This window comes from Oncorhynchus mykiss, chromosome 21 (genome assembly GCF_057628025.1).
Source record: "Oncorhynchus mykiss isolate SJ-2025 chromosome 21, ASM5762802v1, whole genome shotgun sequence".
Taxonomy (NCBI): Eukaryota; Metazoa; Chordata; class Actinopteri; order Salmoniformes; family Salmonidae; genus Oncorhynchus; species Oncorhynchus mykiss.
The window spans coordinates 48,335,361-48,350,495 of record NC_143042.1 but is presented as its reverse complement, the minus strand read 5'-3'; the positions used below and the strand labels follow the sequence as shown (position 1 = coordinate 48,350,495).

The following is a 15,135-nucleotide window of genomic DNA, read 5'->3' as shown; positions in this document are numbered from 1 at the left end:
TTAGCCAACTGTTCTGACTTGTTGGTGCAGATGTGGCCTATAGCCTGTTTTAGAGAAATGTCATCATCAAATATTATAAGAGCTTTCATTGTCTGCTTATATGCCCCCTTTATTTATCATACGATTCTGACTTGGTGTACAGGGAGAATACTGTAAGTACGGCCCATGTTCTGAATTCTGTCGATGTACATTTCAAAGTGCTGAACAAATAGTTATATTGACTATGTCTGTCCTAGCTCGCTCATTAACGTCTTAATAAAAATTACGGCTTGCCTCTTATCCGCTCGTCGTCCCCTTATGCAATAGCTTTTACATCTCAATTATCAGTAGAAACCACATTTCTTCGGGATCGGTATCCATTCATCGGGACAGTTGAGCTAACATATGCTAATCGCATTAGCCTGAGGTTGTAAGAGAACACAAGAACATTTCCCAGGACATTGACATTTCTGATATTTGCAGAAAGCTTAAATTCTTGTTAAATGCAATGGTTCATTGTATCAGTCTAGAACTTTGCAGATACACTGATGCCATCTAGTGGCCAAAATTGAAATAGCATCCGGGCTGGAATAATACATTATGGCCTTTCACTTGCATTTCAAAGATGATGGTACAAAACAAATACAAAAGAACGGTTGTTTTTTTCTTTGTATTATCTTTTACCAGATCTATTGTGTTATATTCTACTACATTCCTTTCACATTTCCAGAAACTTCAAAGTGTTTCCTTTCAAATGGTACCAAGCATATGCATATGCTTGCTTCAGGGCCTGAGCTATAGGCAGTTAGATTATGTAATTTTCTGCAAAAATGTAATAAAAGGTGCTAATCCTTAATAGGTCAAATCAGCCATATCAGCTATGTTGTTTAAGGCAGTAAATAAGGCTGAATGAACTGTTTCGCTGCTAGATAAGGCTCCACTGATAACCAGGTGTAGCAGTAATAAGGTGTTGGGACTGCTGTAGGCCCTAACAGTTTGTGGGTACCATTTGTCACCGTTATAATGCAATTAATGTATTGTTAGTGATGTGTTGTCCAGTCGCATTTTTTTCGTTTGCGCCTCCAAGATGTACATGCTTAAATCGCCACTGCAAATGTCACTCCTTGCAGGTCTGCAAATCCAGAGACGTAAAACAGCTTTCCTCTAGGAGTTATGGGGAAACAAATCAATTATATTCGAGAAGACGGTTGAAATGGATCCCATTATTTGCATTGACACTGTCACTCATAACCCAAAAGGTTGACGCAGATGTTTTATCGTAGCCCACTGCCCTACTCTCATTTACATATGTGGACTTTGGGAGAGAGAGTCAGACAGGGATGTTGAAATGCCAGAACGCAGAGGCAGTGTCAAAATGCTGCATGAATTGAGCTTTCAGTTCTGCGGTGTTGAGCAGTTGACCGTGAGCGCGAGGAGAGCGCACGCACGGAACAGCCCACGGAGCTGACAGCGCGTGCTGGCATGTCAGGGAGGTTCTTGAAAAGCAGATTCGCGGTTGCTGAGAGAGGAGGACCATTCGGATGGAAAGAAACTGAGCTCCAAAAACCAACCTGTCGAGCGATGTCCCACGTCCCAGACGAAAGAATGAGTTTCGGGATTGATTTTTGGACTGTTTGCAGAGCAAGACAGTGACGTAAATCCAATGACTTTGGTAAGAACCACGTTTCAAACGAGGAATAAAACATTCCGACGGAAAAATGTGTTTTTACATTCCATAAGTTTAGATGAACGTTTATGTGATCACAAAATACACTTGTTGCAGAATTTGAAAGGACTGGACTGGTATATCGTCGGCTTCCGAACATAAACGCTATCTAGAGTAGGAGAATAGTCTATTGAGAACAATGCGAACCCACTTCTGTTATCCCGGAACATGTGCAGCGCGCCACTGCACTCACGCTGTGTCCATTATGACAACCAGCAACTTTGTTGCAATGTGCAATGTAGCAAACAATTATGCTTTTATTTTTTATTTTTTCGAGAGAGTGATGCAGTGATTGGAATGTTTTGGTTTTGATGCAGCGTAAACGGAGGGGGTGAAAATGTTTATCTTCAGTATCCTGGCAAGTTTATTCGCGTTTACTTCACCAACATGTGGTTATCAGATGTCATGGGAAAATTGGAATAGCAATTTGCAAAACCGAGTGAATGAACTTGACAGTCCAACTACTCAACCTCACATCATTTTCATCCTGGTTGATGACCAAGGCTTCCGGGACGTGGGCTACCATGGGTCCGAGATCAAAACCCCAACTCTGGACAGGCTGGCAGCGCAGGGAGTGAAACTGGAGAATTACTACGTGCAGCCTCTCTGTAGCCCCTCCAGGAGTCAATTGATGACTGGCAGGTACGTTTATCCTACTGTTTAGTGGCCATTCAGTTGTGGTCAATGGACAATGCAAGTGTTTTAAATGTGTTATAAAGGGATATAAATGTGTTATAAATGTGTTATAAATGTGTTAAAGTCAAGAGGTGAGTAACTTGCTGACTACACCAGCAGGCGCGTGAGTCGTGGTGCGCCATCACGTGCATGTTGATTTTGTCCATCCTCACCAACACCATCATGACAGGTTAAAATATCAAAACCAACCGTAAACCAACTATGTTCATTTGATGGCAGGTCGAAACACACCTGAAACATTCATGGACATTTAGCTAGTTAGCTGTTGCTAACTTGTTTGTCCTAGGAGATGAACATTGGGTTGTTATTTTACTTAACATGCATATGGGCCTCATTTTTAGCTGGTTCTTTGTCAAATTTTTACCAGGAGTCATAAAGAATGGTGTGTTTCTCTACTCCGATGATTAATCAACATATAAAAAGGGAAACCTAGTTTGTTTTTTGATAGTGGTCTTTAATCTTTCCTCGGTGGCACAGAGGTCTAAGGCTAGAGTGCTAGATGCGTCACTACAGACCCTGGTTCGATTCCAGGCTGTATCACAACCGGCCGTGCAGACCGACTGTAGAGTCACCGTATGTTTTCAAGACACTGAAATGCAAAAGCACACCGTATAAAAATGCTGGAAGCGCAACGAGGTTGCAGCAAATTAAATTACAAAACACATAATTGGATGCTGGAGAACAAAGGTGCACGTCAGCACAGTAACAACTTAGCTGTTTGCAAGTGGAACCACTCTTGGCTTTCCCCATAGCAACCACCTTGTGTTTTGGGTCCACGGAAGGCAACGCTACAGATATATTAAAGAGCAGGGGTGAATACATAACGGTAGCCTGATTGCAGTTTCACTTAGTAGTGTAGTTTATACTGTATGTTTATTAGTCCTACGATGTTTCACATCAGCATTTTTCTCACACACACACACACACACACACACACACAGACACAGACACAGACACAGACACAGACACAGACACAGACACAGACACACACACACACACACACAGACACAGACACAGACACACACACACACACACACACACACACACACACACACACACACACACACACACACACACACACAGACACAGACACAGACACAGACACACACACACACACACACAGGACTGTCCCTATAGAGATGCCTGCCTACACCAGCATCTGTTTCGCTCCTTAGGAAACGGGAAGGTTGCTAGGCACCTCTTCTGGCTAGCGTCCGGGAACATAAGGAGAAAAGTGTCTCCCCTTTTGCCGACTCCCCTCACCCCTCTTGTACAGTATAAAGGGCTGATACTGTGGTAGTAGCATCCATATGGAAATGTAGGTGTACATTCTATTACGTTACCAGGTTACTTCTGGGAGGATGATTGCAAGAAAGTGGTGGTGGGGGGGTATCTATGATTCAAAAGAGAAGGGGTTCCTCCAAAGAGGTGATTAGGGGCCCTTTAGAAGTGATGTGTGTGTGTGTGTGTCACTAATGTGGTCAGAAATGTGTGGACAGCTATGGTACTGTAGTGTGCTATGTGCTGTATGTTGTAGGGACCAGACTGTGTTGATTTACCCTCCATGCCTTGCGGTGGGACTGCAGCAGATTGTCAGGCCAATGATCCATTCTATAGAGGGGTTCAAATGTCAAGATGTTCATGCTTTTATCCGTTTGCAGGCTACAATATTAGTAACTTGAATATAGTGCTGAACGTATGATTGTTGTGATCTTTAAACTTTTGCTTGACACTTAACCTCTGTATTGGACTGTATTCTACTGTTCTGTATTGGACTGTACTCTACTGTACTCTACTGTTCTGTATTGGACTGTACTCTACTGTACTCTACTGTTCTGTATTGGACTGTACTCTACTGTTCTGTATTGGACTGTACTCTACTGTACTCTACTGTTCTGTATTGGACTGTACTCTACTGTACTCTACTGTTCTGTATTGGACTGTACTCTACTGTTCTGTATTGGACTGTACTCTACTGTACTCTACTGTTCTGTATTGGACTGTACTCTACTGTTCTGTATTGGACTGTACTCTACTGTACTCTACTGTTCTGTATTGGACTGTACTCTACTGTTCTGTATTGGACTGTACTCTACTGTACTCTACTGTTCTGTATTGGACTGTACTCTACTGTTCTGTATTGGACTGTACTCTACTGTACTCTACTGTTCTGTATTGGACTGTACTCTACTGTTCTGTATTGGACTGTACTCTACTGTACTCTACTGTTCTGTATTGGACTGTACTCTACTGTTCTGTATTGGACTGTACTCTACTGTTCTGTATTGGACTGTACTCTACTGTACTCTACTGTTCTGTATTGGACTGTACTCTACTGTACTCTACTGTTCTGTATTGGACTGTACTCTACTGTTCTGTATTGGACTGTACTCTACTGTACTGTTCTGTATTGGACACTACTAGAGTTTGACCGATTATGATTTTTCAACGCCGATACCGATTATTGGAGGACCAAAAAAGCTGATACCGATTAATCGGCCAATTTTTTTTACATTTTCTATTTGTAATAATGACAATTACAACAATACTGAATTAACACTTATTTTAATTTAATATAAAACATCAATAAAATCAATTTAGCCTCAAATAACTAATGAAACATGTTCAATTTGGTTTAAATAATCCAAAAACAAAGTGTTGGAGAAGAAAGTAATATGTGCCATGTAAGAAAGCTAATGTTTAAGTTCCTTGCTCAGAACATGAGAACATATGAAAGCTGGTGGTTCCTTTTAACATGAGACTTCAATATTCCAAGGTAAGAGGTTTTAGGTTGTAGTTAATATAGTATTTATAGGACTATTTCTCTCTCTACCATTTGTATTTCATATACCTTTGACTATTGGATGTTCTTATAGGCACTTTAGTATTGCCAGTGTAACAGTATAGCTTCCGTCCCTCTCCTCGCCACTACCTGGGCTCAAACCAGGAACACATCGACAACAGCCACACTCGAAGCAGCGTTACCCATCGCTCCACAAAAGTAGCGATGCAGCTCAAGGGGAATAACTACTCCAAATCTAAAAGCGAGTGACGTTTGAAACAGTATTAGCGCACACCCAGCTAACTAGCTAGCCATTTCACATTGGTTACACCAGCCATTAGGCTGAAAGGCTTGAAGTCATAAACAGCGCTGTGCTTGCGAGGAGCTGCTGGCAAAATGCACAAAAGTGCTGTTTGAATGAATGATTACGGGCCTGCTGCTGCTCAGTCAGACTGCTCTATCAAATCAGACTTAATTATAACATAATAACACACAGAAATACGAGCCTTTGGTCATTAATATGATCGAATCTGGAAACTATCATTTCGAAAACAAAACGTTTATTATTTCAGCCGTTCTGTATATTATCTAACGAGTGGCATCCTAAGTCTAAATATTCTTGTTACATTGCACAACCTTCAATGTTATGTCATAATTACGTAAAATTCTGGCAAATTATTTCGCAGTGAGCCAGGCAGCCCAAACTATTGCATATACACTGACTCTGTGTGCATTGAACGCAAGAGAAATGACACAATTTCACCTGGTTAATATTGCCTGCTAAACTGGATTAGTAGTTATAACTAGTGATTATGATTGATTGTTTTTTATAAGATAAGTTTAATGCTAGCTAGCAATTTTACCTTGGCTTCTACTGCATTCGCGTAACAGGCAGGCTACTCGTGGAGTGCCATGGTTAGAGTGTTGGACTAGTTAACTGTACGGTTGCAAGATTGGACCCCTGAGCTGACAAGGTGAAAATCTGTCGCTCTGCCCCTGAACAAGGCAGTTAACCCACCGTTCCTAGGCCGTCATTGAAAATAAGAATGTTTTCTTAACTGACTTGCCTGGTTAAATAAAAGGTATTAAAAAAATAAAAAAAATAATAATAATCGGAAATTGGCGCCCAAAAATACCGATTTCCGATTGTTATGAAAACTTGAAATCGTCCCTAATTAATCGGCCATTTCGATTAATCGGTTGACCTCTAGAATGTACTCTACTGTTCTGTATTGGACTGTACTATACTGTACTCTACTGTTCTGTATTGGACTGTACTCTACTGTACTGGATTGGACTGTACTCTACTGTTCTGTATTGTACTCTATTGGACTGTATTCTACTGTTCTGTATTGGACTGTACTCTACTGTTCTGTATTGTACTCTATTGGACTGTATTCTACTGTACTCTACTGTTCTGGATTGGACTGTATTGTACTGTTCTGGATTGGACTGTATTGTACTGTTCTGTATTGGACTGTATTCTACTGTTCTGTATTGGACCGTACTCAGCTGTAATCTATTGGACTGTACTGTTATGTATTGGACTGTACTATACTGTACTCTAATGGACTGTACTCTACTGTACTCTACTGTACTCTATTGGACTGTACTCTACTGTTCTGCATTGTACTGTACTCTACTGTTCTGTATTGGACCGTACTCTACTGTACTCTATTGGACTGTACTGTTATGTATTGGACTGTACTATACTGTACTCTATTGGACTGTACTCTATTGTACTCTACTGTACTCTATTGGACTGTAATCAACTGTACTCTATTGACTGTACTCTACTGTACTCTACTGGACTGTACTCTACTGTACTCTATTGGACGGTACTCTACTGTACTCTATTGGACTGTACTCTACTGTACTCTACTGTACTGTATTGGACTGCACTCTACTGTACTATATTGGACTGTACTCTACTGTACTGTATTGGACTGTACTCTACTGTACTATATTGGACTGTACTCTACTGTACTCTATTGGACGGTACTCTACTGTACTCTATTGGACTGTACTCTACTGTACTGTATTGTACTGTACTCTACTGTACTGTACTCTACTGTACTGTATTGTACTGTACTCTACTGTACTATATTGGACTGTACTCTACTGTACTCTACTGTACTCTATTGGGCTGTACTCTACTGTACTCTACTGGACTGTACTCTACTGTACTCTATCGTTCTGTCTTGGACTGTACAGGTCTGTATTGAACTGTATTGTACTGTACTCTACTGTGTGTATTGGACTGTACTCTACTGTACTCTACTTACTGTATTGGACTGTACTCTACTGTACTGTAACCTACTGTACTCTATTGACTGTACTCTACTGTACCCAATTGGACTGTACTCTACTGTACTCTATTGGACTGTACTCTACTGTACTCTATTTGACTGTACTCTACTGTACTGTATTGTACTGTACTCTACTGTTATGTATTGGACTGTACTCTACTGTTCTCTACTGTACTGTATTGGACTGTACTCTACTGTACTATATTGGACTGTACTGTACTCTACTGTACTGTACTCTACTGTACTCTACTGTACTGTATTGTACTGTACTCTACTGTACTATATTGGACTGTACTCTACTGTACTCTACTGTACTCTACTGGACTGTACTCTACTGTACTCTATCGTTCTGTCTTGGACTGTACAGGTCTGTATTGAACTGTATTGTACTGTACTCTACTGTATGTATTGGACTGTACTCTACTGTACTCTACAGTACTGTATTGGACTGTACTGTTATGTATTGGACTGTACTATACTGTACTCTATTGGACTGTACTCTATTGTACTCTACTGTACTCTATTGGACTGTAATCAACTGTACTCTATTGACTGTACTCTACTGTACTCTATTGGACTCTACTCTACTCTATTGGACGGTACTCTACTGTACTCTATTGGACTGTACTCTACTGTACTGTATTGGACTGTACTCTATTGTACTCTACTGTTATGTATTGGACTGTACTCTACTGTTCTCTACTGTACTGTATTGGACTGTACTCTACTGTACTATATTGGACTGTACTGTACTCTACTGTACTGTACTGTACTGTATTGTACTGTACTCTACTGTACTAAATTGGACTGTACTCTACTGTACTCTACTGTACTCTATTGGGCTGTACTCTACTGTACTCTACTGGACTGTACTCTACTGTACTCTATCGTTCTGTCTTGGACTGTACAGGTCTGTATTGAACTGTATTGTACTGTACTCTACTGTATGTATTGGACTGTACTCTACTGTACTCTACTGTACTCTATTGGACTGTACTCTACTGTACTCTATTGTACTGTACTCTACAGTTCTGTATTGGACTGTACTCTACTGTATTGTATTGGACTGTACTCTACTGTATGTATTGGACTGTACTCTACTGTTCTGTATTGTACTGTATTGGACTGTACTCTACTGTACTATATTGGAATGTACTCTACTGTACTGTATTGTACTGTACTCTACTGTACTGTATTGTACTGTACTCTACTGTACTCTACTGTACTTTATTGGGCTGTACTCTACTGTATTATATTGGACTGTACTCTACTGTACTCTACTGTACTGTATTGGACTGTACTCTACTCTACTGTATTGGACTATACTCTACTGTACTCTATCGTTCTGTCTTGGACTGTACATGTCTGTATTGAACTGTATTGTACTGTACTCTACTGTATGTATTGGACTGTACTCTACTGTACTCTACTGTACTGTATTGGACTGTACTGTACTCTACTGTACTGTATTGGACTGTACTCTACTCTACTGTTATGTCTTGGACTGTACAGTTCTGTATTGGACTGTTCTCTACTGTACTGTATTAGACTGTACTCGACTGTACTCTATTGGACTGTAATCAACTGTACTCTATTGGACTGTACTCTATTGGACTGTAATCTACTGTACTCTATTGACTGTACTCTACTGTACTCGATTGTACTGTACTCTACTGTATTGTATTGGACTGTACTCTACTGTATGTATTGGACTGTACTCTACTGTACTCTACTGTACTCTATTGGACTGTACTCTACTGTACTCTATTGGACTGTACTCTACTGTACTCTATTGGACTGTACTCTACTGTTATGTATTGGACTGTACTCTTTTGGACTGTATTGTACTGTACTCTACTGTACTCTATTGTACTGTACTCTACAGTTCTGTATTGGACTGTACTCTACTGTATTGTATTGGACTGTACTCTACTGTATGTATTGGACTGTACTCTACTGTTCTGTATTGTACTGTATTGGACTGTACGCTACTGTACTATATTGGACTGTACTCTACTGGACTGTACTCTACTGTACTCTACTGTACTGTATTGTACTGTATTGGACTGTACTCTACTCTACTGTATTGGACTATACTCTACTGTACTCTATCGTTCTGTCTTGGACTGTACAGGTCTGTATTGAACTGTATTGTACTGTACTCTACTGTATGTATTGGACTGTACTCTACTGTACTCTACTGTACTGTATTGGACTGTACTCTACTGTACTGTATTGGACTATACTCTACTGTACTGTATTGGACTGTACTCTACTGTACTGTATTGGACTGTACTCTACTGTACTGTGTTGGACTGTACTCTACTGTACTGTGTTGGACTGTACTGTACTGTACTGTATTGGACTATACTCTACTGTACTGTATTGGACTGTACTCTACTGTACTGTATTGGACTGTACTCTACTCTACTGTTATGTCTTGGACTATACAGTTATGTATTGTACTGTACTCTACTGTACTGTATTGGACTGTACTCTACTGTACTGTATTGGACTGTACTCTACTGTACTGTGTTGGACTGTACTCTACTGTACTCTATTGGACTGTACTCTACTGTAGTGTATTGGACTTTACTCTACTGTTCTGTATTGTGCTGTACTCTACAGTTCGGTATTGTACTATACTCTACTGTATTGTGCTGTACTCTACTGTACTGTATTGGACTGTACTCTACTGTACTCTACTGTGCTGTATTGGACTGTACTCTTCTGTACTGTATTGGACTGTACTCTACTGTACTGTATTGTATTGGACTGTACCCTACTGTACTCTACTGTACTGTATTGGACTGTACTCTACTGTACTGTATTGGACTGTACTCTGCTGTACCTTATTGTACTGTACTCTACAGTGCTGTATTGGACTGTACTGTATTAGACTGTACTCTACAGTGCTGTATTGGACTGTAGTCTACTGTACTGTATTGGACTGTACTCTGCTGTACCTTATTGTACTGTACTCTACAGTGCTGTATTGGACTGTACTTTACTGTACTGTATTGGACTGTACTCTACAGTATTGTATTGGACTGTACTCTACTGTACTGGACTGTACTCTACTGTACTGTATTGGACTGTACTCTACTCTACTCTACTGTACTGTATTGGACTGTACTCTACTGTACTGTATTGTACTGTACTCTACAGTGCTGTATTGGACTGTACTCTACAGTGCTGTATTGGACTGTACTCTACTGTATTGTATTGGACTGTACTCTACTGGACTGTACTCTGCTGTATTGTATTGGACTGTACTCTACTGTGCTGGACTGTACTCTACTGTACTGTATTGTACTGTATTCCGATAGTTGCAGTGATTCCGTTACAGATTGTTTTGCTCCCCCATTGTAAACCACCCTTAAACACCATAGAGCCATAGATTTTAAATGTGTTTTTCTCAACTGTCACTATATGTACAGGTTGTCTTGCCTCATAAATATTCAACTCTCACTAGGGGACTGAACATGACTGACAGGTCCAAGTAAACATCCAGATATCCTGGCACACGTTGACATGTATGGTAATGAGGTTCACGTAGAGTGAATATCAGCCATTTCTTCAGTCTTATTCCCCACGTCACTGCCACTGACTGGCCATTACAGGGAAGAGGTTAGCGCTTTATCCTGGTGAGAAAGAAATGGATTACCGTGTGTTTCATCTCCTGTGTTTGCATAGTAGGAGCTGGTGTTGAGGCCTTTCAGTGGAAAGACCAGCTGAAGAAACATCCTTGCATGAAGCCCCATAGTTCTGGACTGTGAAGCACTCTCTATTGAATATGCTTTTAGTTCAGGAGTCGGTCTGCACAATCATCCCAAAATCTCTCTCAACCCTCTTGCTCAACCCCGATGCGCCCCCTCTCCCTACGACCATGCCCACACACTATCATTGTGACGGTGACAATGTTCTATGGGCAGCAAGTGTTTTTCCAGAATCAACTGGTGCAGAAGAGTTAGAGATGGTCAGGATCGGATGTTCACTCAACCTGGACACCAGAAAGAAGCCCAGCTTGATACTTCACACACATAGGTGCCCACTGTCTCCTGCCCTCTGGGCCTTCTTTATCAGACACCAGTGACCTGCTGGCAGAATGCAAGACTGACCCTGCTCCTTTTAAGAAACATATTTCAGTCTCCACCTCCGTCAACCTCATCAGGTTATCTAGACTGAGATAACGTTATGGAGTCAGTAATGGAGAAGAGTAGGAGACAGACAAGTGAAACCCCCATTGTGCTGCTGAGGTAAAGCACTTAAAATGTCCCCCATGACAGGAGCTGCAGAACAGATTGCTACGGTACCTGACCTCTCGGCAGCAGCTCTGAACGCGAGCGCCACAACCTATTAGACGATTGGAGGCTGTAGTGGAGCGTTTTCCTCCCAAGTTCAACGGCTAATTTGACTCTTCAAACCCTGTGAACTCTCACTGTTCTCAGTTATTCACTGGTTTCTCGGAGAGTCCACCGAGTTATGCCAAGGAAAAGGCAGAGGTTGCATTGGTCTGGCAGTGGGTCTGCTGTTCTTTTAAAGTTGAAGAATGTGGACTATGTCTGCGGAATGCGTGAGACATGGCAAGACAATGGGTGGTGCTGAAGATCAGTTTCTCTGAAATACCTTCTCAGCAAAACAAGGCGGCTGGGACAAAGGAACTTTGTAAACACTTCTGTCCGTGTCAAAGATTGAGTATTTAACCGCTTGGGAGACGACAACAGACGTGTCCAGACAGAGCAGACGTGTGTCCTCTGTCGCAGGTTTTTAGAGCACGGGTGTGGAATAAGGCATTCAGAAAACACACCTAATTCTCTTTGTCAAAACTTTGGAAACTTTAAAAAGGCTTCTGAAGTTTGTCATTTCCATTTTGAAATTTCAGACTTTATTTTTACCTTACGAAAAAAGTTCAATCCCAACAAAAAATGTCATTAATTATAATCCGCATAATAATTCACATTTCCTGTTGCTACAGGATTATGTTCCTGCTGTAGCAAAGTGGTTCAAATTAAGATCCTCCATCTGTATAACTCCACATGGACATCCTCAGACACACTCCTTTAATATCGATTTGTACGTGGCCAGCCTAATAAAAACGATTGTAAAGGGAGCCAGAAGACCTTTCCTCCTCCATCTACTGAAACATACACTCCCTCCCACTCTCTCTCTTTCACTCCCTCCCCCCCCTCTCTCTCACTCCCTCCCCCTCTCTCTCTCACTCCCTCCCCCTCTCTCTCTCTCTCTCTCTCACTCCCTCCCCACTCTCTCTCTTTCACTCCCTCCCCCCCTCTCTCTCTCACTCCCTCCCCCTCTCTCTCTCTCTCTCTCTCGCTCTCTCTCACTCCCTCCCCCCTCTCTCTCTCACTCCCTCCCCCTCTCTTTCTCACTCCCTCCCCCCTCTCTCTCTCACTCCCACTCTCTCTTTCACTCCCTCCCCCACTCTACCTCTCACTCCCCCCTCTCTCTCACTCCCTCCCTGCCACTCTCTCTCTCATTCCCTCCCTGCCACTCTCTCTCTTTCACTCCCTCCCCCCTCTCTACCTCTCCCTCCCTCCCTCCCTCCCCCTCTCTCTCTACCTCTCACTCCCCACCCTCTCTCTCACTCCCTCTCTCTCTCTCTCTCTCTCTCACTCACTCCCTCCCCCCTCTCTCTCTCTCTCTCTCTCTCACTCCCTCCCCCTCTCTCACTCCCTCCCCCCTCTCTCTCACTCCCTCCCCCTCTCTCTCTCTCACTCCATCCCCCTCTCTCTCTCTCCCTCTCCCTCCCCCTCCCTCTCTCTCCCTCTCTCTCTCTCACTCCCTCCCCCTCTCTCACTCCCTCCCCCCCTCTCTCCCTCTCTCTACCCCTCTCTCTCTCTCTCTCTCTCTCTCACTTCCCCCCCCCTCTCTCTCTCTCTCTCATTCCCTCCCCCCTCTCTCTCTCTCACTCCATCCCCCTCTCTATCTCTCTTTCACTCCCTCACTCCCTGCTTCCCACGGGGGACAACTCAGCGGTCACTCTTGACTACCTGCCAAGCAGGAGGCATCGACGTAAAGCTAAATTAAATGTTGCTATCAAAGGCCCACATCTCTGATGAACCGCTGTCAGTCAACAAACAAATAATTAGGAATGTCCCACTGGTGCTTTCTGGGTCGCATGGAGGAGATTGCCAATGTGGATAGCAACCAACTTTTAAGGGCAGCTTTGTAAAATCAAGCACTGTGTTCTTTTAGAGTGTCAAGGCGCTGTAAGTTGTAACTATCAAACCTCAGGCAGAGTCGTAGTTTATTTGCACAGATCTGCTTTTATCCCTTTTACCTCTCACCCCAGTGAAGTCTCATCTTCCACTTCTCCAGACCCTATTCTGACTCTGTCCACAGCCTCCCTGCTTCTCCCACTCACCCACCTCCTGTCCCTGACTCTGTCCACAGTCTCCCTGCTTCTCTCACTCACCCACCTCCTGTCCCTGGCTCTGTCCACAGTCTCCCTGCTTCTCTCACTCACCCACCTCCATTTACCTCTCACCCCAGTGAGGTCTCATTTTCAACTTCTCCAGACCCTATTCTGACTCTGTCCACAGCCTCCCTGCTTCTCCCACTCACCCACCTCCTGTCCCTGACTCTGTCCACAGTCTCCCTGCTTCTCTCACTCACCCACCTCCTGTCCCTGACTCTGTCCACAGTCTCCCTGCTTCTCTCACTCACCACCTCCTGTCCCTGACTCTGTCCACAGCCTCCATGCTTCTCTCACTCACCACCTCCTGTCCCTGACTCTGTCCACAGTCTCCCTGCTTCTCTCACTCACCCACCTCCTGTCCCTGACTCTGTCCACAGTCCCCCTGCTTCTCTCACTCACCCACCTCCCTTTACCTCTCACCCCAGTGAAGTCTCATCTTCCACTTCTCCAGACCCTATTCTGACTCTGTCCACAGCCTCCCTGCTTCTCTCACTCACCACCTCCTGTCCCTGACTCTGTCCACAGTCTCCCTGCTTCTCTCACTCACCCACCTCCTGTCCCTGACTCTGTCCACAGTCCCCCTGCTTCTCTCACTCACCCACCTCCCTTTACCTCTCACCCCAGTGAAGTCTCATCTTCCACTTCTCCAGACCCTATTCTGACTCTGTCCACAGCCTCCCTGCTTCTCTCACTCACCCACCTCCTGTCCCTGACTCTGTCCACAGTCTCCCTGCTTCTCTCACTCACCCACCTCCCTTTACCTCTCACCCCAGTGAAGTCTCATCTTCCACTTCTCCAGACCCTATTCTGACTCTGTCCACAGCCTCCCTGCTTCTCTCACCCACCCACCTCCTGTCCCTGACTCTGTCCACAGCCTCCCTGCTTCTCTCACTCACCCACCTCCCTTTACCTCTCACCCCAGTGAAGTCTCATCTTCCACTTCTCCAGACCCTATTCTGACTCTGTCCACAGCCTCCCTGCTTCTCTCACTCACCACCTCCTGTCCCTGACTCTGTCCACAGTCTCCCTGCTTCTCTCACTCACCCACCTCCTGTCCCTGACTCTGTCCACAGTCTCCTTGCTTCTCTCACTCACCCACCTCCTGTCCTTGACTCTGTCCACAGCCTCCCTGCTTCTCTCACTCACCCACCTCCATTCCCTGACTCTGTCCACAGTCTCCCTGCTTCTCTCACTCACCCACCTC

At 43.5% G+C, this 15,135-nt stretch overlaps 1 protein-coding gene across 1 annotated transcript in view; it reads left to right on the top strand.

Moving 5' to 3' along the window:
* Positions 1 to 1,294: 1,294 nt before the first annotated feature.
* The window catches only part of LOC110500728 (arylsulfatase J), a 30,851-nt gene continuing 17,010 nt past the window's right edge, over positions 1,295 to 15,135 (top strand). The window contains exon 1 of the mRNA XM_021578252.3: positions 1,295 to 2,347. Coding sequence (XP_021433927.3) covers positions 2,043 to 2,347 — 305 coding nt within the window. The 5' untranslated portion in view covers positions 1,295 to 2,042. The remainder of the gene's footprint in view (positions 2,348 to 15,135) is intronic.